General features: G+C 40.8%; 1 protein-coding gene across 7 annotated transcripts in view; it reads right to left on the bottom strand.

Annotated features, from left to right (window-relative positions):
* Positions 1–5,881: 5,881 nt before the first annotated feature.
* The window catches only part of LOC129794963 (uncharacterized), a 30,411-nt gene continuing 12,462 nt past the window's right edge, over positions 5,882–23,830 (bottom strand). For all 7 annotated transcript variants that reach the window (XM_055835907.1, XM_055835906.1, XM_055835904.1 and 4 more), the window contains 4 exons: positions 8,329–8,790; positions 6,714–6,940; positions 6,519–6,638; positions 5,882–6,446 (listed from right to left, as the gene is read on the bottom strand). In XM_055835907.1, coding sequence (XP_055691882.1) covers positions 6,278–6,446; positions 6,519–6,638; positions 6,714–6,940; positions 8,329–8,790 — 978 coding nt within the window. In that variant the 3' untranslated portion in view covers positions 5,882–6,277. The remainder of the gene's footprint in view (positions 6,447–6,518; positions 6,639–6,713; positions 6,941–8,328; positions 8,791–23,830) is intronic.

Genomic DNA, 23,830 nt, shown 5'->3' with positions numbered 1-23,830 from the left:
AGCAGCCACGGATAATCCTCTCTCTCTGGGGAATCCGCTGTGTAAAATGGCCGGGGAGGTTGTGAATGAATTATAATTAAATTTAATAGTGTGCAGAATGGATGGAAGAATGCCACTTGTGGGGTATATGTAGTAGGAGCATTGCCATACAACCCACCAAAACTACAACATAAATCATCCGATGGGGGAGAAAACATTGGCCAATTTTGCTTGCTTTATCGCTTCACTCGCATTGTCAAAATATTTTCCATGCTATAAAATATGTATGGCAGCGGAGTGGATTTACGAGAATGGTTCACCCTCATGGGACACAATGCACGCCAAGAGGCTCCATTTAATAACAATACAATATAATGCTAAATATCTCTCAGGCGATACATTATAGATTATGAAATATTGTTCTCCTCACATTGAAAAATATTTTTGAGAAAGAATTCTTTTGCTAAAAGCTTCCTTGTTTTGTCGATGCTCTCAGTGAGGGAGAGAGAAAGGAGTTTATTTACATTATATGCTGCATAAGGAAAGAAGATTTTGAAAAACCCACAAATAGACGTTGTTGAGGTATTTTTAGCGGAAATTTAAACAATACGAGTTTATTTTATAAATAAAATGTAATTAGAATGTAAAAAACAGTTTAAAAAAATGAAAATTAATTTAAATCAACGAAACGCATTTTAAAGGAACTAAATGATGATAGAATGAACGAAATACAGTTTAAATTAACGAAACGCAGTTAAAATTAAAGAAATACATTAAAATTAACGAAATGCAGTTAAAATTAACGAAACGCAGTTCAAATAAATGAAACGCAGTTGAAATGAACGAAACGCAGTTTTAATGAACGAAACGATGGTTTAATGAACGAAACGCAGTTCAAATGAACGAAACGATGGTTTAATGAACGAAACGCAGTTCAAATGAATGAACCGCTAATATAATGAACGAAACTCAGTTCAAATTAACGAAACGCTGATTTAATGAACGAAACGCAGTTAAATGAACGAAACGCAGTTCAAATGAACGAAACGCAGTTCAAATGAACAAAACGCACTTAAATGAACAAAACGCAGTTCAAATGAACGAAACGCAGTTAAATGAACGAAACGCAGTTCAAATGAACGAAACGCAGTTGAAATGAACAAAACGCAGTTTAAATGAACAAAACGCAGTTAAATGAACAAAACGCTGTTCAAATGAACGAAACGCAGTTCAAATGAACGAAACGCAGTTCAAATGAACGATACGCAGTTAAATGAACGAAACGCAGTTCAAATGAACGAAACGCAGTTAAATGAACGAAACACAGTTCAAATGAACGAAACACAGTTCAAATGAATGAAACGCAGTTTTAATGAACGAAACGCAGTTCAAATGAACGAAACGCTGGTTTAATGAACGAAACGCAGTTAAATAAATGAAACGCAGTTCAAATGAACGAAACGCAGTTAAATGAACGAAACGCAGCTTAAATGATCGAATAGCAGTTTTAATTAACAAAACGCAGTTCAAATGAACGAAACGAAGTTCAAATGAACGAAACATTCAACATGTAGCACTCCTAAAAAATGTTATTATGACTGAATAAATCAGTGAATTGGCATTTAGCAAAATTAATCAATGAAATACTGATCACGCGGATTTTAATTGTCCAAATTACTTATTTGATCAAAAATATGCAACAGTTTAGTTAAAATAACTGAATGAAACAATCAAAAATACAGAAGTTATTCTGTGAATGGATACTTTAGCTGATTGAAACAGCTCATTCAGATCTTCCTGCATTTGAATCGGTCAAAACGACCGAAAGAGTTTAGTAAAATTGACAAATTCATTCAGTTAAATCACATTGACCGAGTGCTTTAACCATTTAAATTGGTGAAATTCGATGAATAAAACTGATTAATAATTTTTCACCAAATGAATTAGTCAAAATGAAAAAGTTTTAACTGGACAATTATTTCAGTTAAAAAAGCTGAACTTGAAGGTTTTTTTTAAACTATGACGTATTCTATCTATCTTGGAAGCTATTGTGCTTGAATCATAATGAATAGACACCTTTTTGCAGTATTCAGAACTTTTTTTCGAGTTCTTCCGAAATTATTCTGAATAAATTATCAAGAAATAATTACTCCATTTAATTTTCTGATATTTTATGTAATATCCAGGATATTTTCCCTTCAATGTTCTACCTAAATATTCAGGAATAAGGGAATAATGACAACTTTATCAGACACAACAGATTATTCAATTTTATGGAAACTTTTGCCCTTTTCCTGTGACACGAATCAAATGAACAAAGAGACAATCTTTCACGGAAGTACCTTTTAATTACAAAGGGAATTTTCACATAGCAAGAACACTTCTGCCATTGTGGAGGCATAAAGTGGTGCACGTGCAAAGGCCACCTCTCAGGAGGAAAAAAAAAAGAAGAGCGTAATGTGATCCACATGGAGTCTGTGAGTGAAAATGAATGAAAATTTAATGAAATCATCCATATTTTCTACGTAGTGTGTACTTTACGGGAGAGAGAGAGCTCCCCCATGCCCACGCACAACCACCCACACCACCCACTAAATGCCCTGATGTGGAATATTTATTTACTTCCGGGGTGTGTGTGTGCATACTGGGTCATGGTTGAAATTTCTTCCCTTCGCTTTTCTGCTGAAGAAGTGCGGATGTCAAAGAAATAATTTGTGTGAGAAGCTAAAAGGTGGATTGGGGGGTGGGTGGGGGTGGTGCGTCGGAAATGGCTTTGGGGCTCTTCAATATTTTCCCAGAGAATATTTTCATCAAGAGTTATTTTAAGGTGGTTTTCCCTCTCATATCGTCATTTCCTATCTATGTACACACACAGCCACCCCCTCCCCATTGGCATGAATTACATAAGCGTGGGCTTATTACATTCCCCAAAATGACATTTTACAATAAAATAAATAAATTCATGTCGATACCATCTCAAGGAAATAAGAAAAAATATATTCCTTACAATGCTTCATTCCCCTTCCCCTCCCTCGAAAGGAGATGGGGATGGGTGCAGGAACAAAGATATGAGGAAAGGTATAGAGGAGAAAGAGAATTCTTATAAATTCCTCGTGGTAGGTATATATCGAAAAGCTTATGGAGCGAAAGTGATGAGAATCGATTTGAGGAAACGATGCGTCTAATGAAGCAATATGAAATTGGAAGGAAAATAAAACGTGATGCATAAATCAGCAAGAAAAGCTTTCAAAATAATTTTTTGAATCAATATTTAATTAGTTGGTGTTCCACTTCGTGGCCAACACCAAGTATTGTAATCGTCGGAAAAACCGACCACCTCAGATCGGGCTCAAACTTGGTATGAGCACGTTTTAGACATCCCACATTACGAAAATGGTGGTGGAAAATTTTTGATCCGGCCGGCCGGCCTGCCGGCCTGCCGGCCTGCCGGCCGTCCTGCCGGTCGCCCAAACTTTGCCTTATAGTTCGAGAACGGTAACTGATAGAGACTTCCGGTTTGAAGTTTTCTATAGAAATGTGGGTGTAAAATTTCATTTTTTCGCATTTTCAAAATCCAAGATGGCCGCCGTCCGCCATTTTGAAATACCGTCAACCATTTCCCTTATAGCTAGAGGTCTGAAATTTTAGTATGTTGTAGGTCTCAGTGAGACGTTTTCATCAACAATTCATACTTGAAAATCGGTCAAGCGGTTTAGCAAATATGGCGGCATAAAGCAAAAAGTGTTTTTTCGATATAACTCGAGAACGGCTTGACCGATTTTGACCATCTTGGTATCAAATGAAAGGTATTGGGAAGCCCTACAACTGTCTAGAACATTTCAAGTTTCAAAAACATCCGCAAGAGGCGCTAAAAATAAAAACAAAAATTGCCTAACTTTAAGGGGCCATATCTCCCAACATCTGTTATCGTTTTCCTTTAAATTTGGATATGTTGTAGCCTGACTCAATATCTTTCTTCAGTCCGAAAATGAAGAAAATCTATGTCGCCGTTTAGAAGATATAGCCATTTGAAAAATTCTTGAATTTGAAAAGTTCTAAGAGCCATATCTCCTGGTCTGCTTGACCGATTTTGCTCATCTTAGTATCAAATTAAAGGTTTTGCAAAACTCTACAACTTTCTAGAACATCAAAAACTTCTAAAACCATTTCTTCAAGACGAAAAATGCCAAAAAATGTTCTTGTAAAACAAAAAATCTTCATTTTGTGTTCTGGAGGTGACCTTGAAAATTATTGAAATTTATCTCAATTTATAGCCTGTTTTAATACCTTTCCAAAACTTGTCAAAAAATTTCTGTAGGTCTTATAGAACCAGAGATATGACCATTTTTATCCACCAAATTGCCGAATTTCACAAAAAAAATCAAAGTCTACTAATTCTGCTCACAAATCGCATTACAACGCATAAACAAACTTCTACAAGTTGTGGGACACCAACTCTTATAACTGGACGCGTTATGATTGACTTTTTAAAAGGATTCCTTCTTTACATTTTGTGGTGCAGAGTGGTTAAGAAGATCGCGCAGTCCTGTTGAGTGATGCTACAGAGTCTAAAAATTAAATCAAATCTCAACGAATCATCTGAATTTTGAGAATAATCCGAATTTTGACGAATAATTCAAGTCTCAATGAATAATCTGAATTTTGAGAATCCGAATTTTGACGAATAATTCAAATCTCAACGAATAATCTGAATTTTGAGAATCCTAATTTTGACGAATAATTCAAATCTCAACGAATAACCTGAATTTTGAGAACAATCCGAATTTTGACGAATAATTCAAATCTCAACGAATAATCTGAATTTTGAGAATAATCCGAATTTTGACGAATAATTCAAATCTCAACGAATAATCTGAATTTTGCTAAATAATCCGCATCTTGGCAAAAAATGAGAATTTTCTCAACGAACAGTTGGAATTTGAAAAATTAATGATGTTTAAATTTTTTTGGCGGAATAATTTTCAATTTATAAACTGATTTTAACTTTTGTTTGCCATTAATTTGAATGTAATTTAATTTTTTGGAGTTTTCATTGTAAAATATTATTGAGCTTCTCAACTGAACTCAGTGTGCGAAAAACGTGCAGTATTGCCTTCGCCACACTTACCTCGAATCATTGCTATAAGTTAATAATAATATCTGGAACTGTAATCTTAAATTTTGTAATGATTTGGGAGAATAAAATCTATCTATCTAAAATCTATCTATATCCGTATAATTTGAATCCTGACGAATAATTTGAATTTTGACGAATAATCCAAAAATCAACGAATACTCTGAATTTCATCAAATAATCCGAATCTTAACAAATAATTAAATTCTCTTCAAATAATCTGAATCTTAACGAATAATCCTAATCTCGATGAATAATCAGAATTTTAAATATTCCGAATCTAATTGACGAATGATCCGAATCTGGACGTATAATCTGAAGATTAAATTAGATAATCCATCGAAGCTCTAATTTTCATATTGGAAAAACAAATTCTTTGTCTTGCATTTTCTTGAAAGTTTTTCAGATTGCCTACATAATTGTTTTTATATTGACTTTGAAGGAATGAAGAGGTAATGACACAAAGAAAGGTGAATAAACTCCTTTCCATCAACTCATTCGTTATGAAAAGAAAAACGAGAAAATTTTGTAAACTATTTTAAACACAAAAAATATTTCTTTCATTTTTTTATATTTTCCAAAAAGCAGTTGAATTCAAATATTCCTGTTCGATTTAATTATAACATTTTTATAACAGTTTGGCCAAGACACAAACCATCTTAGGGGAGCTGCTGGTAACTTTCGTATGTTTTTTCCTCAATTTCTTTCAAACTTCTCCGTTCATTTCATTACGATAAAAAATTATTTTCCTAATTAAGAAATCATTCGTTCAGTACATAAATCATTTTTTATTCATTCATTTATCATATTTACAAAAATACATAATCCTTCTATGTTGATATAAACATAATATTTCAATTTTTCAAAATAATCTTTTCAATTTTTTTTTCTAACTCTATTCCTTTCTAACAAATATCTCACGACAGTGGGAGTAGTAAAAATATAAAGGGGAAATGCCTTTAAAAATTCAATTCATCCTTCAAACTCCAACTCCATCTTTTCTGCATAATATTGTTCAAATTAACTTTGGAGGGGCAAGGGGTGGGGCATTAGCTAGGATTTCTTGGGGCATTGCAAATGGGGGATATTCACAGTGTTTTTGTGGAAGCTAAATCTCCTTCCGTGTTGGTACAATTTTTTTTATCCTGCTACGGAAAAGGGTCTTTAGTAGACCTGCTTTCGGCGCTTCTTCATTATGAAGTCCTCCCATTGAGCGATGAGACAGGGTGCTGATGGGGCATCCGTTGGATCTACATCGCAGAGCTGTGCCAGAGAAATGGCAGGACGCAGCTTTGTGTGAGTCTGCCCGTGCAATTTGGGGCTTGGTGTGTTTCTAATTCAATAAAAAACATTTGAAATTAAGATTTTTAAAAATTTTCTTAGGTTAAGAAGTTCCCGAACTAACCTTGGTGAAAGACTAGAACTCGTGAGGCTGTCGCATAGTTCACTGATGGATTTGGCTCCGTTCATCTTTCCATACGAACCGGATTCCTCCTCTCTGTCTGATTCATCGTCTATGTCAAAACTACACGAAAAATAAAATTCAAAATTATCCTTTTGTTAATTAATCTTAGGTTAGAACCCCTGGTTGAGAACTTACTCGTCGCCTTCGTCAAGAAGGTCGGGATTTGACGCACGCAAGTGAGACTGCTTCCGGATTTGTTTTAGCTCCACTTCACGATTCTTCATTTCACGCAATTCCTTCTGGATCTTCTCCTCAACGGGAACGTAGCCACGTCGAATAGGGCGCCCATTTTGGTCGCGTTCAATAACCGGTGGGCTTGTCTTGGCCGTTGGGGACAGAAGGATTGGACCACCATTCATAATCTTAAAGAAAAGAAACAGAGATAGGGTTAAAGCTATTCAAGAACTATTCTTAACATTCTATTTTTCATTTAAAAAAAAATAAGTTTCTGATTGTCTCAAAAACGTTTCTAACGATTTTTATTAACAAAAAAAAAAGTTTCATAGACTAACTAGCTTAACTGTCTTTATACCAACCAACGTTAAAAAGTTTTATTCATTCACAAAGGGTATTAATCTGGCGAATAATTGGAATATTTTAGCGAACCATCCGAATCTTGACGAATAATCAGATTAATGACAAATAATCTGATTCTTGACGAATATAGTAATAGTTCTAATTTTCTTGACAAATAATTCGAATCTTAACAAGGACTTCGAAAGTTCTTGAAGAAAAATCAGAATTTTGACGAATAGTCTGAAACTTCTTGACGAATAATTCGAATCTTTTATAACAAATAATCCGAAACTTGACGAATAATTCTAATCTCGACGAATAATTAGAAACTTGACGAATACTACGATTCCTAATCTTAAGAAATAATCCGAATCTTGACGGATATGTAATTTGAAGATTTTCGTTCAGATAAACACTTTTATAATAACACATATTCTAACATGTTTTATAATAATAAAACGTGTTAGAATATAATTTAGATGTTTAAATAAAATTGAAATTTAAAAACAAAAATGTGAGGCGCAATTTGGACAACTTAATCAAAACGTTAAATTAATTTTAACGTTATTTTTTTTAAAAAAAATATATTTTTTTTAAATGAAAGATAAAATGAAGAATAAAGTTTCAACAAACATAAAGAACTGATTCTATAAAATAATTTCATCAATCCTCATTACACTTAAATGAATTTGCGAAAATCTCTCTGATCATTTGTGCCCCAGGTCATATCTTTAAGCAAAAGCAGTTGCACTGCAAAAATCGTTACAGATTTCGTAAAAACTGATGACAAAATTGTAATCAGCACGTGTCCATTAGCTAAGAATAACCTTTAGATGAAGATTTCATTCTAATAAAAAGTCGTTAAAAAACATTGCTTCATTTGACCCCATCAAACTGAATTTTAAAATTGCCATCGTGAGTTTTTTTATATATATTTTCCAATGCTTTAAAGAAGATGTTTTTCATAAATAAGCAATGAAAAAATTTAAAAAAAAATTGAAGCATGAAGATTGCCAACTTCACCCCAACATCCCCTATTCACCTTAAATTAGGCATTATTCTTCCTATCAGAAAAGGCCAAAAAATTTAATTCTTTTCACGATAAATTTATTTTCCGAGACTTCTCCTATTTCCACATGTTTCATTGCCATTTGGAAATGTTTTTTTTTATTGGTCACTTCCGCATTCCACTTTCCCATTTCCCACACGGAGCGCGTCACACCCACAAACTCACCTTCTTTTCATTCTGGAATGGTTGATTGTTCGCAACCATTCGGCCGCGTGAGGCAATGAAACGCTGCATGAGGCCACGCCGCTGATTCGGCGTCGGCTGGAAAATCTGTGGCGTTGACATGGTCCGCGTGAGCATCTCCGGGACCCGTGGACCCGGCACTGTCTGATTGCGGGGCACGAATGTGAATGCCGTCGGGGTGCGATTGTACGGCTGTGCTGATTTGGGTGTGGGACTCTTGTCCTCCTCTTCAGCAGGGGCGCCGTTCACGGGGCTCGACGAGGTCGTGGAAATTCCCGAATCATCCGTAAGTGCCACAGAGATGGTTTTGGGCGATTGACCGCGATTTGTCGTTGTGCGGAGTTCCCTTTCGCGTCGCACCACCTCGTTTATCTCCTCCTGGATACGCCTCAGTGGATCCTGACGACGTTCCTTTATATCAATTAGCGGCGGCACTATTGGGCTCTAAAATTACACCGCAAAAGAAAAAAACTAATTATTGAGAAATAAAAGAAAATTTTCTAATGAAATCGAAAATTTAGTCATTAAGCAGATTTCTTTTTTTGGGCTTTGTACAAAAAAGCCAATCTTGGGCAAATCTCTTGGCGAAGAAGCCATGAGAGGAGTATTGATGTTCAATTTGTCAAGCACATGCAATTTTTAGGCGTATTAAAGCACCTCCCATGGTACCAATCATCTCATCTAATTTTCCATCCATCACCTGGCAAATGTTAGTAATCCACAAAGTTTTTGCCTCATTAACCCAGAAAAGATTGGAAATTGATTGAGGAAGACGCAAGTTGGGAAATTTTTAAAAATTGAGAGGCGGGACCAGCAGGGCAAAAGATCCTCTAACTGTAGCAATTTTTTTGTCTAAAATAATTTTTATTTTATAAATATTTTGGATATTTGTTGTAAAGTCTCAGATTTTCGTGATCAGTTTACTTTTTTTTTTAAATCAAAATCTGATTTAAGGCTCCAACAGATGGACGAAAAATTTCTCGTGCGGTGCGGTGCGGCGAGGATTTCGTGGCCGATCATCGCTTCGGATTGGCCGAAAAACGTTCTCGTACGGAGCGGTGAGAGTGTGTGAGCCCTCTCTCGCTTCTGATTGGCCGAAAACCTCGCCGCACCGCACCGCACGAGAAATTTCTCGTCCATCTGTTGGAGCCTTTAAAGTAAAAATTTTCAAAGTTATTAAGTTTTTCGGTATTACAACCAAGACACATTTTGTGCTATAATCATTATAAAATATCGGATTTTCGTTAATTTCTGTTATTCGAAAAAAAAATCAGGAAAAAGTCTGCTTTCCATAAAAATCTGCTTTGAATTGCTAAAAAATTGATGAGAAATGCTCTCATTTTTCAGAAATACCTTCGCCGGTGAATTTTGGAAGCTTAGCATTTTATAGCACCTGCGTAGATAGACGATAATATGGTTAAAAGGTGTATGACTCCAATAACTATAAAATGCTTAGCTTTCGAAATTCACCACCACGGGCGTTTGTGGAAAAGAGGGCGCTGTTTGTCAATTTTATAGCAATTGAATGCAAACTATAAAAATTCAGGAGGCTTAGTTAAAAAACCTAATTTTTGAGGAAGAATTATGATAATTTTTACAAATATTCCTTACATAGATATTTCTAAGAGCATTCGCCACTAGCCCCTTTCTTTTGAAAATTTTTTTAAAAAAAATGAATAAACTCCTTTGCATCGCAAATGAAATTTCAGCATATGTATTTTTTTTTTAATTTGTAATAAAGTTCCTCCTTTGATTTGATTTGAGGAAAGCCATTTTCAGTTCAAGCATATGCTGCTTTTTACTTAGGAAGCAAATTAATGCATGATGTGATTTCGCATTAACTCTTGAATTCTTTTTAGAACTATTAATCAAAGTCTAGAACATTCAGAGATTTTAAACCAAAAGAAATGAGAAAACTTGGTATTGAAATTATCCGATCAAAAAAAGCTTAAGTCGTCAAATAATATTTTCAATATTTTCTTTTTCAGACATAATCGAAATCTATTAAAATGTTTTAAATGTATTGTAGTCATTACGTAGATTATTGAATATTCTCTAAATAGATATTTTTTTAGTTTTATTTTTAGCTTAAAAATGGATAAACTCCTTTTAATTCACAGTGATTGTAATTTTAGCATTTTTTAAATCTCAAGCAAAGTTTCTCTGGAGAGCTATAAATTGATTTTATTGGAATTCCATTTCTATTGAATTTCAAAATATCTCTATTGGGCTGACTATTAAACATAAGAAGAAAATAGGAGGAAAAACATTAAATAATTTGCCCTGACTGCAAAATCATTTCAGCATAAAACCTAATGTTTGCGTATTATTCTTTACCTTCCTCAATTTCTTCTGGCACAAAAGGTATACGAAGAGACCATAAAAACCACACTTGCATCGGAATTTTTTATTTGATTTTTATGACCATCAAATGAGTACAATTCACAACAACTTCTAAATATATATTCGTTTTAATTTTCTTTGCATTTTCCCTTCGTGCAGCATAAAGGCATCGCATCAGCGAAAAGTTTCTTCATGCCCTTGGCTGGCATCGCATGAAAATTTCTCTGGATTTTTTCCACTTTCTGCAATGGATTTCATCAATCATTAGGAAAGATGAAGCAAAAAATTAAAACTTTTGATCATTTAATGTATTTCTCTCGTCAAAGTTTCGATCTCATTTGAGCCATTATGAAGCATTATGAAATTCTCTGGGCAAATACTGATGAATTAATGAGTTAGAGGCTCTTTTAAGTGCTCTTGCATGGCCAATTTGATGCTGACTGGAGCGACTGTTGCTTGCCTTCAAACACTAAATTGCAAAGAAGTATTAAATAAAAAGAAAAATGTGCATTTTCTCGTGAGTAAAAATGAGCTATTTAATTGAGAGAAAAAATGCACCGCAGAGAGAGGCGCGCGAACGTCAGCAAAGTGTGGAGGAAAAATTGATGAAAATCAGCGATAGAGACAATTGAGAAAATTCCCATGAGATTATTTCGAAATGGAAGAAATTATATGTTTATTTATTTTTTTTGCAAAAGCAATGCTCAATTGAGAATTAAATGAGCATATAGGTACGGAAAGTATATATATAAAATAGATAGGTAATGTGAAATGTTGCTCAAGACATCGAACGGCGGATAATTTATGAATTTTTGCTCTCATTTTTAGAGCACGTGGAAACCGCCAAAGGTGCAGAATGGGTCGTTTTTCCACGTGATAAAGCGTGTAATTGTCGGTTGTACGAAAAAAATGTTTCATTCTCATTGTTTAAATATTTTTGCAACAAAAAAATGCATCAAAAGGCACTTGAATGGAGGAAAGAAAAAAAACAAGGTGGCGCCATTCCTCAACAAAATGTTTGTGGGAGAAATTAAAGAAATAAAATAATTTAAATTAAAATGAAGTGAAAATCAATTTGAAATGAAAGAAAACATTTTCTTCTACAGGTTTTTTTTGAAGAGAATTATTGTATAAAAGCTAATACAGAAGAGTTGAAAGATGATGCTGGAAGAGCCTCTGTGAGGAAGGAATTTTTTCCCGTGATAAATTTGCATTTTGCATCGGGGGAAGAAGAAGCAAAACGAGCGAGATAATTGCATAAATTGCAATAATAGAAACTGCAGCAGTTGTTTGCGGTGGAGGCTCTTTCGGGCGCGCAGAAGAAATGAGGAAATTCCATCTTTGGATGCCACAAAATGTCTGCTAAAGCGAGTATACCTATAACAATGTTGGGGCGAATGGGGTTGGTGACCTTTAATTTTGTCTCTTCACGCCACACTGAACCACATATTTTTCCTACCTCTCTCTCGTATCACTTTGTCAAAAATGACAAGAGAACGCCGCCGTGGTGAATTGCAGAGTAAATGAAGAAAATTGTCCCGGAAGAGAAGAAGAAGATGAAAATGAAGAAGCGAATTGGTTTTGGAGTCATCATCATTACGGCTAAGCTCCTTCTTTCTTTTCTTTTTTCTTTTTGAAGTGAATTCTGTGAGGTAGGGCATGAAAAAAATGGGAAGAACAACCGTTTTCCATAAAGTTCCAATCTTGGTTGAAATACTGCATGTGGTTCCAGACATTGGAGAAAACCACAAGACAAGAATCTTTGGCCACAAACACAAAAGACGCCATATCGTGAAGAAATTGAGCAGAAGAATGAGAATGTGTGGAAAGAATAAGAATCAAAGGGATTATTTTGATGAAGATTTTATATAGAAAACCCAGAAATTATTTCTGGTAATTCCTTCTTAAGTTTTTGTCGATTATAAAGCATTTGTGCATATGCTTCTTTTGAATATAATTTTTAATTTTCTCTCGATGCTGCTTAAATACAACAATTAGCTATTCTTATGTTTTGTCTTATGCGTAAAATCTCGCAGTTATATCATATTTTGCTTCTTACAGAACATGAAGCATTTGAGCATATACTGCAATTTAAGATTTTCTATTTTAATTTTTATATCAATTAATGAACTTTTCTGAAGTTTTCACCTTATGTTGAAAAGCATTGCTCTTCCGCATTGATGTACTTTATATTGCTTTTTATAATACATTTGAGCATATGCTTCATACGAATGTCTCTTTAAATTTTTATCTTTGGAATTAAATTTTTAATGCACCCAATCAAAAATTGAGAAATAATTTATTTTAACCTTTTGGCATAATGCATGAAGCATAAGCATCAGGGTTTCCCCTTTAACAAATCATCCTCAATACTTTATGCCATGCAGCGGGTAAGAGTTACAAACCTATTGAACCAATTTAATGTGAATTTCATTCACTAAATTCCAACCACATGCATTGAATCATGTTGAATTATAAAAGAAAAAAATATTTCCTCAATTGCATAAAAATTTCTTTGCGAGAAAAGCTGAATAAATACAAGACACATTTCACACTAAAAACCTCATAAAATTGTCTTTTTGGGAAAGTTATTTTCTTTCAGTTCTTCGATAGTTTTGATCAAATTCACATCATTTGAAAGAAAATGTCTCGTCGTTCCTACCGAAGGCGCTTAATGAAGGTGTTGGCAAGAATAATTCGTTTCTCAGTCATTGTCAGCCTCATTACAATGTGCTTTATTATGTGTGCTAAACTACTTGAGTTTTTGATACTTAAAAGCACCGAAGAGGAGATTGTGACGTTAGTTAGTTCTGAGAAAACTCAAGATAAAATGAAAGTGTTTGTTTCAATTAATTCCAAGGTTGAAACGACTACGGCTACATTGTCTACTACGTCAGCAACTACGGGGGATGTCAGTAAAACGGATGTGGCTGTAACGATGCCACCCATTGTGGATGAAGTTGTTGCTCTAGAGCAGAGGATTGATCAGTTTTTCAGTAAGATCGATTAAAGGAGTATATTCAATTTTGATGTTTTTATGATTTTTAATTGGAAAATGCAAATTGGACTGGACATAGAAAATCCAGAAGGAAAATTTCGGATTTTATGTTTGAATAATTTGGAAGAACTGGAACAAGATATGTCAGAAAAATACATAAACTCTATCCGTTTGATTTTAGTTTATTTTATGTGTAAAGCATATGCATGAGTGCTTCAATCGACTATCTCCCAGGACTTTTACTTCGTCTTTGTTTAAAAACTTCATTGAGTAATGAAGCATTTGCATCAAATACTTACAGACAGATCATTTAACAAATATTCCTATCAGAAGCATATGCTCATTTGCTTTATGCATGAAAATGAATAAAACGTTTATTTGGGGCGTGGTTTATTCATTTTAGAATAAATATATCCCGAATTAAAGTGTTAAATAAAAATCAAATTGAAGCAAAAAGAATTCTTCACTGATCCTTTTTCCTTGTCCAGTTTGAAGTATCTAATAAAACCATGAAGACCTCAAAATTAATAAACTCCTTCTATCGAATTTCTAGCACTAAAATTTCAAAGGTTTGCCTCGCTTCTTGTTTCAGATCTCGATGAACTAACAAGCTGGTTACAGAAGCTCTCTGTACCCATCTTCAAGATCGAAGGCAGTGTCTTAGCAGGAGACCTCTATCCTTCCGGATTTAGTGATCCTAACGCTATGCTATGCCCTGAAATGGGTACAATCCTCAAGGCTCTCATTCTCATAACATCAGCCCCCAATCATGGTGAAAAACGCCAAAGTATTCGCAGAACTTGGGGAGAAATTGCGCAGCGTTCTGACGTTGCTCTGGCTTTTGTAATAGGAGCTACGTATAACGGAAGTCTAGACTACGAACTTGAGCAGGAAAGCTCAATTCATGGTGATCTAATTCGAGGAAACTTCATCGATAGCTACCGAAATCTAACTCTAAAAACCCTAGCTATGCTAGAATGGACCCTAACCTATTGCCCCATGACGCCTTACCTGCTAAAGACAGACGATGATATGTTCATTAATACTGAGCGTCTCCTGAATTTCTTGGAAGCACATCGAGAGGATAGAAGGAAGATCTTTGGACGAATTGCAAAGAATTCTCAACCCCACAGAAATTCTGACTCAAAATGGTACCTGCCAGAGGAGTCCTACAGGTATCTAGTCTATCCTGACTTTGCAGCAGGACCAATCTATCTCCTAACTGGCGACATTTTGGTGGATTTGTACCAAACAGCCCTGAAGACGCCTTTCCTCTGGCTCGAAGATGTCTTCCTCACGGGTTTTGTGGCGGAGGAGCTAAAGATCCCGCGGGAGGACATCGGAAAGGTCAAGAACAGGGCAGATGTCAAACGAATCCTACCCTGTAGCCTGGCTAAACTCGTTGCAATTCACGAAGTTACAACAGCAGAACAAGCGGAGTTCTGGAAGAGTTTCCGAAAGTGCAACAAAACAGAGGAAGAACTTTTTGGTTTAGGCCAAGATGAGAACATCAGTGACGTGAGTGAGGCTCTGGAGAATCTTTTTGAGCAGCTAAAGAGCGTCCTGCAGTTTGATTAATTGTTAGAATGATTCCTTTTTAGTTTTATTTGGTTAAGGTTCTTAGGAATTTCACGTGAATCGTGGAGAATTTTCACCCCAGGATTAATTCCTGAACTTTGGATTGTCCTGCTGCATCGCACAAAAACTCAAAAGTAGTTTTAGAGAAGAATGTTTTTTTTTTATAAAATAAATCTTCTGTTTCTATTAAGCTCTGTGAGAATCTCCTCTCTCTCTGTTTTAATTGATTTTAATATTTATATTAAAGTTATTTGTTTTAATTATTCAAAGTTTGCTAAAACGCATTAATTTTCCAAAGAGAGCGCACCGCCCATTATGAAATACTCCGCCGAAGATTGCAAACCAAACAAAATGAGTTAATTATTTAGTTTAAATATTATATTAGGGTGTTCTTGCAAATTTCCTACAAAACTTTTATTTCCAATATTTGTACTTATGTTTGCTCTTGACTTCCTCTAGTTGCTCCAGACCTTTAGTTTTTTTTTTTTTTTTCAAATTAAAAATTTAGTTTCTGTAAGCGCAAAACGTACCTGTAGATGACACAGGGCGTCAGGTAAGGTGGCAGAGGCACTCACGGCAGATGATGGGTACCTGTAGATGACACAGGGCGTCAGGTAAGGTGGCAGAGGCACTCACGGCAGATGATGGGTACCTGTAGATGACACAGGGCGTCAGGTAAGGTGGCAGAGGCACTCACGGCAGATGATGGGTACCTGTAGATGACACAGGGCGTCAGGTAAGGTGGCAGAGGCACTCACGGCAGATGATGGGTACCTGTAGATGACACAGGGCGTCAGGTAAGGTGGCAGAGGCACTCACGGCAGATGATGGGTACCTGTAGATGACACAGGGCGTCAGGTAAGGTGGCAGAGGCACTCACGGCAGATGATGGGTACCTGTAGATGACACAGGGCGTCAGGTAAGGTGGCAGAGGCACTCACGGCAGATGATGGGTACCTGTAGATGACACAGGGCGTCAGGTAAGGTGGCAGAGGCACTCACGGCAGATGATGGGTACCTGTAGATGACACAGGGCGTCAGGTAAGGTGGCAGAGGCACTCACGGCAGATGATGGGTACCTGTAGATGACACAGGGCGTCAGGTAAGGTGGCAGAGGCACTCACGGCAGATGATGGGTACCTGTAGATGACACAGGGCGTCAGGTAAGGTGGCAGAGGCACTCACGGCAGATGATGGGTACCTGTAGATGACACAGGGCGTCAGGTAAGGTGGCAGAGGCACTCACGGCAGATGATGGGTACCTGTAGATGACACAGGGCGTCAGGTAAGGTGGCAGAGGCACTCACGGCAGATGATGGGTACCTGTAGATGACACAGGGCGTCAGGTAAGGTGGCAGAGGCACTCACGGCAGATGATGGGTACCTGTAGATGACACAGGGCGTCAGGTAAGGTGGCAGAGGCACTCACGGCAGATGATGGGTACCTGTAGTTGCAGGTTCAATATAAAAGGAAAATTATAGCAATACTTCCCACCAGGATCCGGGTCGAATGGATCAAAAAAATTTTCGCCACGGAAAAAATGCACACACAACGCCAGAAAATGCAAGAATATTTCGCTGACGAAGGCACACGGTGCAAGGAAAAAGAAACACAATTATTCTTCCACAAATCACTTTAATTTTTAATAAAATCCTTCAATTTTTGCGCATGGAAAAAATATCGCGTGGCGTTTTTTGCTAATCATTAAGCGGAAGTGGTGCTGACGTTGAGAGACGTCAACAACCCAAAAAAAACTTCTTTCACTTTTTGTCAGGGGGCGTTGCATCGTTGGTCGCGTTGACGCGCCAATGCGTCAACATGCTGCGGGGGGGGAGATCCTGAGGGTGGTAATCCCTCATCAATGGGCAACTTGGAGAGCTTTTGCACTGCCCTGGTGTAAACTCCCTTAGCAGTGCGCACTGTTGCAACGCGACACTTTCCGTCTCTTCCAGGGTGAACCTGATCCACAACAGCCAGTGGCCAGGCATAGGGTGGCATGTCGTCTTCCGAGATAAGCACAACATCCCCGGGCTTAATGTTCTCCTCTTCCTTTGTCCACTTGTTGCGCCTCTGAAGAGTTTGCAAATACTCCTTCTTCCATCTAATTGCGAAATGCTGCAGGAGCTTCTGGCACAACTGCCACCGGGTGAGTAGGCCTGGGTTGATGTTTGTGAAGTCTTGAGACGGCATCATCACCAGTGGCTTCAGTGTGGTGAAATGCCCTGGACAAAGAGCTGGTTGTTCATCTGGGCCCGCTGGGAGGGGCGTCAGTGGCCGGCTGTTGAGGATGGCCTCAATCTGGGATATGACGGTAGAGAGCTCCTCGAATGTCAGAATTGTTGTGCCAATCTCCCGTCGAAGATGATGTTTAAGAGACTTGATTGCGGCCTCATGGAGGCCACCATGATGGGGAGATCTAGGAGGGATAAATTGGAAAGTGATCCCTCTATTGGAGCATTCACTTTGCATCTGCGGTTGGGATTGGAGATCGTGGAATAGCTTCTTGAGTGCTGCGTCGGCTCCAACCAGATTCTTTCCATTGTCACAGAAAATCTTCCGCGGGGCTGAACGGCGGCTGCAGAAGCGGGTAAGAGCCGCAAGGAACGAGCTGGTGGTCATGTCTCCCAGAACCTCGAGGTGTACCGCCTTTGTGGCGCTACATACGAAGGCACAAATGTATGTCTTGTAGGATACTCCCCCTCTCTTGTAGGCTGGTCTGGTCAACACTGGCCCACAAAAATCTACATTGCATACCGCGAATGCAGATTCGTAGCTGATCCTTTCTGTAGGGAGATTGCCCATCCGCTGAGCAAGCATTGTGGGTCGCTGTCGCCAACACACCACGCAGTTTCTAGACACTGAGCGAGTGAGTCTCCTACCACCAAGGAGCCAGAACTTGTGTGATACTAAGGCAAGTAGCAATTGGGGTCCTGGATGCATTTGGTCTTGGTGTACATGAAGAGCGATCAAATAGGCGAGACGTGATTTGGGCACAAGCATTGGATGCTTGAAGTCATACGATTCCGCCCCTTCATCAAGGCGGCCACCAACCCGGATAATACCGAGGTGGTCCAGAAAGGGACTCAACCCTTGGAGCGGCTTGAGTTTCCCAGTTCGGTACAGGGAACCGTCTGCAAGAGCATTTCCCAACTCACTCAGATGCACATCCTGAGTGAACTTCACGAGTGTTTGTTCTGCATGGTCCAGTTCACTGGCTGTGATGGGTCCGTTCTCCCGTGGCTTGGATTGAATGGCAGAGAGAAATCGGAAGACATATGCAACAACTCGTAGGATACGACGGTAGTCATTCGAACTGGAGAGAATGGAATCCAAAGGGTGCTTCTCCTCTACTGCGGGTGCAGCGGGCAACGCAAGAACTTCAGCAGTTTCAGGTTCATTGCGGGATGGATCACGTGGCCATGCATCAACCTCCATTGTAAGAAATTCGGGGCCATGCCACCACAGATTGGATTCCTTTAATTCATGAGGGTACATCCCCCTGGAGATGATGTCAGCCGGGTTCACAGCAGTAGGAACGTAGTGCCATTTTCCCGCGTCCGTCAGTGCTAGAATCTGGGTGACACGGTTGAGGAAATATGGTTCAAGCTTCATTTTCTTGGAGCGTATTTGTCCTAACACACTTGTGGAGTCAGACCACATGTGGTAATCGGTGACTTCAATGGAACTTCGGATTTTACTGAGCAACTTGGCACCGAGCAATGCAGCGCATAGCTCCAATTTGGGAATTGTGGTTGGTTCAGCCGGCGCCACATGGGATTTGGCGACCATGAGATGAGAAATCCGCTGCGTCCGGGAGTCCCCAGTCACCAAGTAGGCGACAGCTCCGTACGCAACATTGCTGCTGTCAGCAAATATATGAACCTCCCGAATAGTGGACTGTATTGAAAACGACATCCAGCGGGGAATTGAGATGTCCTGAACGCTGGGGAGGGATGCTAGGAGATTCAGCCACTTGCCGAGTATGGGTTCTGGAACTTGCTCATCCCAGCCGATCTTCATTTGCCAGATTGCTTGCATAAGTAATTTTCCGAGGATTACAACTGGTCCTAATAGACCCAGCGGGTCGTAAAGAGAAGCCAGCACTGAGAGGACCACCCGTTTTGTGTGCACGGATGGAGATTCACGCTTCCACTTGAAAGATAGTCGGTCCTGAGTCTTTTGCCAGATCATGCCAAGAGTAGCGGACGCATCAGGTAAGACATCGAGGACCTCCTCAGCAGAGGACTGTGGCAGGATGGAGGAGTGGCTGGCATTCCACTTTGACAGGGACATTCCTGCCGTGGCTAACAATTCTGTGAGCTCCTGGACAGCTCGCTGAGCCTCCTCCAGTGTCCGGACAGATGCCAGGCAGTCATCCACGTAGAAGTGCTTCCGGAGAAGCTCACTGGCGAGTGGATGGGTTTTTGATGCTATCTCTGCCAGCTCCATCAACGTCCGGGTGGCAAGAAAGGGAGAAGAGCTTACGCCAAAACACACTCCTCTTGCACGGTAATGCTTGATTGGTTCATTGGTATCGAACCTCCAAAGAATTCGGAGATAATCTCGGTGGGGCGGATGTATCAGGATTTGAGGATACATCTTCTTAATGTCGCATGAAAAGGCAAATTGGTGTTCCCGGAATCTCAAAAGGTTGGTCACAATATCGGGCTGCACCGTGGGACCGATCATGGTGACATCATTGAAGCTCAGCCCGGTCAGAGATTTGGAACTGGCGTTCATCACGATCCTGATTTTGATCGATGATCCCGAAATCTTCACCACACAGTGATGCGGCATATAATAGGAAGGGCGGTGCATCTCGTCTGGCGGAACCTCTTCGAAGAATCCTAAATCCAGATTCTCCTGCATCGCTGCATGGTATTGGGCTTTGAGTTCTGAATTTTGCTCCAACCGTTTCTCAAGGCTAAGCAGTTGACGAGATGCATTGAACAGGTTGTTGTGTAGCCTGTCGACATTGGGTTTCAGAGGGAGGTGGACCACATACCTGCCAGTATCATCCCGGGTAGTGGTTTCCTTATAAATCTTTTCTGCTGCAATATGGTCTGGGCAGGTACTGCGTGGGGCCTCCACTTGCTCTGTGACCCAGAGCTTCCTAATTGAGGTATCTATGGATGACAGCGTGGTAGCTGCCACAACTTGAGGGGCAGCAGGTTCTGCCGGCGGGACTGTGCACGGTCCCGAGATGATCCACCCAAACACGGACTCTTTCAGCACAGGTAATTGAGCCCCGAGTCTGAGCACCTTCCCGGAAACCACATCATTGTAGAACTCGTTGCCAATGAGCAGATCAATTGGCTGAGAAACGTGCCAGGTTGGGTCAGCCAGTTCCATATAGCCTGGGATGGGAACTGATGCTGGACTGACACACCAATTTGGGATATCCTGCTGGAGGATGGAAGGAACGACCTGACAAGTCATGGAGAAGTACTTCGAGTTATGGAGTGATCGGACAGTACACTCGGTTTGGTATTTTGCCTTAGTCCCCCCATCTACAACCCCCCCAATGAATAAAGTGGAGATGCACTTTGGGAGCTTGAGTTTTTGGAATAGGGACTGCGACAGCAAATTGGCTTGAGCTCCGGAATCCAACAAGGCGCGACATTGGGTAGGAACGCCATGTCTATCCAGAATGTGCACCACCGCTGTCTCTAAGAAAATCTTCCTTGGTGCTGATGGTTCAGTCAGCGATGAGCACACAGCTGCTTCTTCTTTTTTGTCGTTGGTCTGAGGCGGAGTGGAGACACTCGGTGGGATCGCAGGCTGCGTCTTCTCTTGTGCCTTCGCACCTGTGGCCGGCTGTGGGGCATTTGGTCTGAAGGCCTCATGCAACAGCTTGTTGTGGTGTCCAGCACAGGTCGTACACGTCCCAAATGAGCAGTCTTTCGTCATATGGGTGCTGACCAGGCATTTACGACACAACCCCTTTTCACGGATGAGAGCCAGACGGTCCGCTGGTGACATCCGTAAGAACTTCGGGCACTTGAATACCCGGTGATCAGTGGCTTTGCATGCGGGGCACGCGGATTCGGCCGTGGTGGCCAGTACATTGGACTTCCCTGACTTCTGGGGAGGCTTCCCTGTGTTTCCCTTGCTTCCATGATCGGCGGGCTTCGGTCCAGGGGTCGCTTGGCATACTTCAAGGGAACGGAGTCTATCCTTCATGAACAACATGAATCGGGAGAGGGTAGGCTGGCGGCTGCCTACCTCTCGAGACCACAACACTTTGCTCTCATGGTCTAGCTTGGACAGCAGCAAGTAAATTATCCACGGATCCCGGTTGGTTTGGTCAAGTGCATCCAACGAATTCAATACTGAACTAGTAGTGGTGTACAAGTCAGTAAAATTTGATACCGTGGGGGTAGACACAGCTGCCATTTTGTTCAACTTCTCGACATGATGATGTACGATGGCATGCTGATCATCATAGTGAGCACAGAGCACATCCCATGCAATGATGTAGTTGCGGTCGGTGAGGGAAATGTTTGCCACAAGTCTCTTGGCAGTTCCGGTGACTGCAGTCATGAGGTACTGCAAGCGTTGGATGTTGGAAAGCCGAGGATTCTGGTGGACGATGCTGACAAACATGTCCTTAAAATTGTACCATGCTGTATGGTCTCCATTGAATTCAGGGATCGTCAGCGTTGGCAACTTGCAGTGGAAGGACTCACCAGCCGCATGGGGGCTGAAGCTTCCACTGCGCGGACTTCCCAAAGACTCCCGGAAATGCTCGAACATTCTTTGGGTACGCTCTTCCGCCTTCGCCTGGTGCTCCATGAGATAAGCTAGGGCGGATTCAAGCGTGGTTTTTCCTGGCGTAGGGGGTAATCCTACATCAATGCCTGGATGGAGATTGGGGGGCTCACTATCCAGATGATCCAGCAGAGATGGCTGGAGGATTTTGGGAATGGCTCCGGTGTGGAGCGGACGTCCTTCTGTAGGAGCATCGGATATAATCGGCAATGGAGACGGCTCTCGACCTGAAGCGGCTTGGGGAACCTCCTTTTGATACTCTCGCAAGACAACTCTAAGGTCCCTCTCAAGTCGGTGTATGCGAGCCATCAAATCCTCATGTTCCTTCGTTTCAGCCTCTGAATCCCCATACTCCTTGAGGATAGTATGGTGGATCTCAATCAGCTGTGGTTCGTAAGTCTGAAGCTGGGTGATCATCGTGCTGACCTCCGAAGCATTCCCACATTCCAAGTCCTTGACAATTTCCGCCGTACGTGCCTCCTTGCGAGACACATGGCCTTTCAGGGTGACTCTGCGTTCCATGGCTGGCATAGGTTATCGCTGGCAAAGGACAATCCTGTTGTCCAAGGATCGGAGGGCCAAAAAAGATGTAAGCGCAAAACGTACCTGTAGATGACACAGGGCGTCAGGTAAGGTGGCAGAGGCACTCACGGCAGATGATGGGTACCTGTAGATGACACAGGGCGTCAGGTAAGGTGGCAGAGGCACTCACGGCAGATGATGGGTACCTGTAGATGACACAGGGCGTCAGGTAAGGTGGCAGAGGCACTCACGGCAGATGATGGGTACCTGTAGATGACACAGGGCGTCAGGTAAGGTGGCAGAGGCACTCACGGCAGATGATGGGTACCTGTAGATGACACAGGGCGTCAGGTAAGGTGGCAGAGGCACTCACGGCAGATGATGGGTACCTGTAGATGACACAGGGCGTCAGGTAAGGTGGCAGAGGCACTCACGGCAGATGATGGGTACCTGTAGATGACACAGGGCGTCAGGTAAGGTGGCAGAGGCACTCACGGCAGATGATGGGTACCTGTAGATGACACAGGGCGTCAGGTAAGGTGGCAGAGGCACTCACGGCAGATGATGGGTACCTGTAGATGACACAGGGCGTCAGGTAAGGTGGCAGAGGCACTCACGGCAGATGATGGGTACCTGTAGATGACACAGGGCGTCAGGTAAGGTGGCAGAGGCACTCACGGCAGATGATGGGTACCTGTAGATGACACAGGGCGTCAGGTAAGGTGGCAGAGGCACTCACGGCAGATGATGGGTACCTGTAGATGACACAGGGCGTCAGGTAAGGTGGCAGAGGCACTCACGGCAGATGATGGGTACCTGTAGATGACACAGGGCGTCAGGTAAGGTGGCAGAGGCACTCACGGCAGATGATGGGTACCTGTAGATGACACAGGGCGTCAGGTAAGGTGGCAGAGGCACTCACGGCAGATGATGGGTACCTGTAGATGACACAGGGCGTCAGGTAAGGTGGCAGAGGCACTCACGGCAGATGATGGGTACCTGTAGTTGCAGGTTCAATATAAAAGGAAAATTATAGCAATACTTCCCACCAGGATCCGGCTCGAAGGACCAAAAAAGGTGTAAGCGCAAAACGTACCTGTAGATGACACAGGGCGTCAGGTAAGGTGGCAGAGGCACTCACGGCAGATGATGGGTACCTGTAGATGACACAGGGCGTCAGGTAAGGTGGCAGAGGCACTCACGGCAGATGATGGGTACCTGTAGATGACACAGGGCGTCAGGTAAGGTGGCAGAGGCACTCACGGCAGATG

The sequence above is a fragment of the Lutzomyia longipalpis genome, chromosome 4, assembly GCF_024334085.1.
Source record: "Lutzomyia longipalpis isolate SR_M1_2022 chromosome 4, ASM2433408v1".
NCBI classification, from domain to species: Eukaryota; Metazoa; Arthropoda; class Insecta; order Diptera; family Psychodidae; genus Lutzomyia; species Lutzomyia longipalpis.
This window is presented reverse-complemented; position numbering and strand designations above follow the sequence as displayed.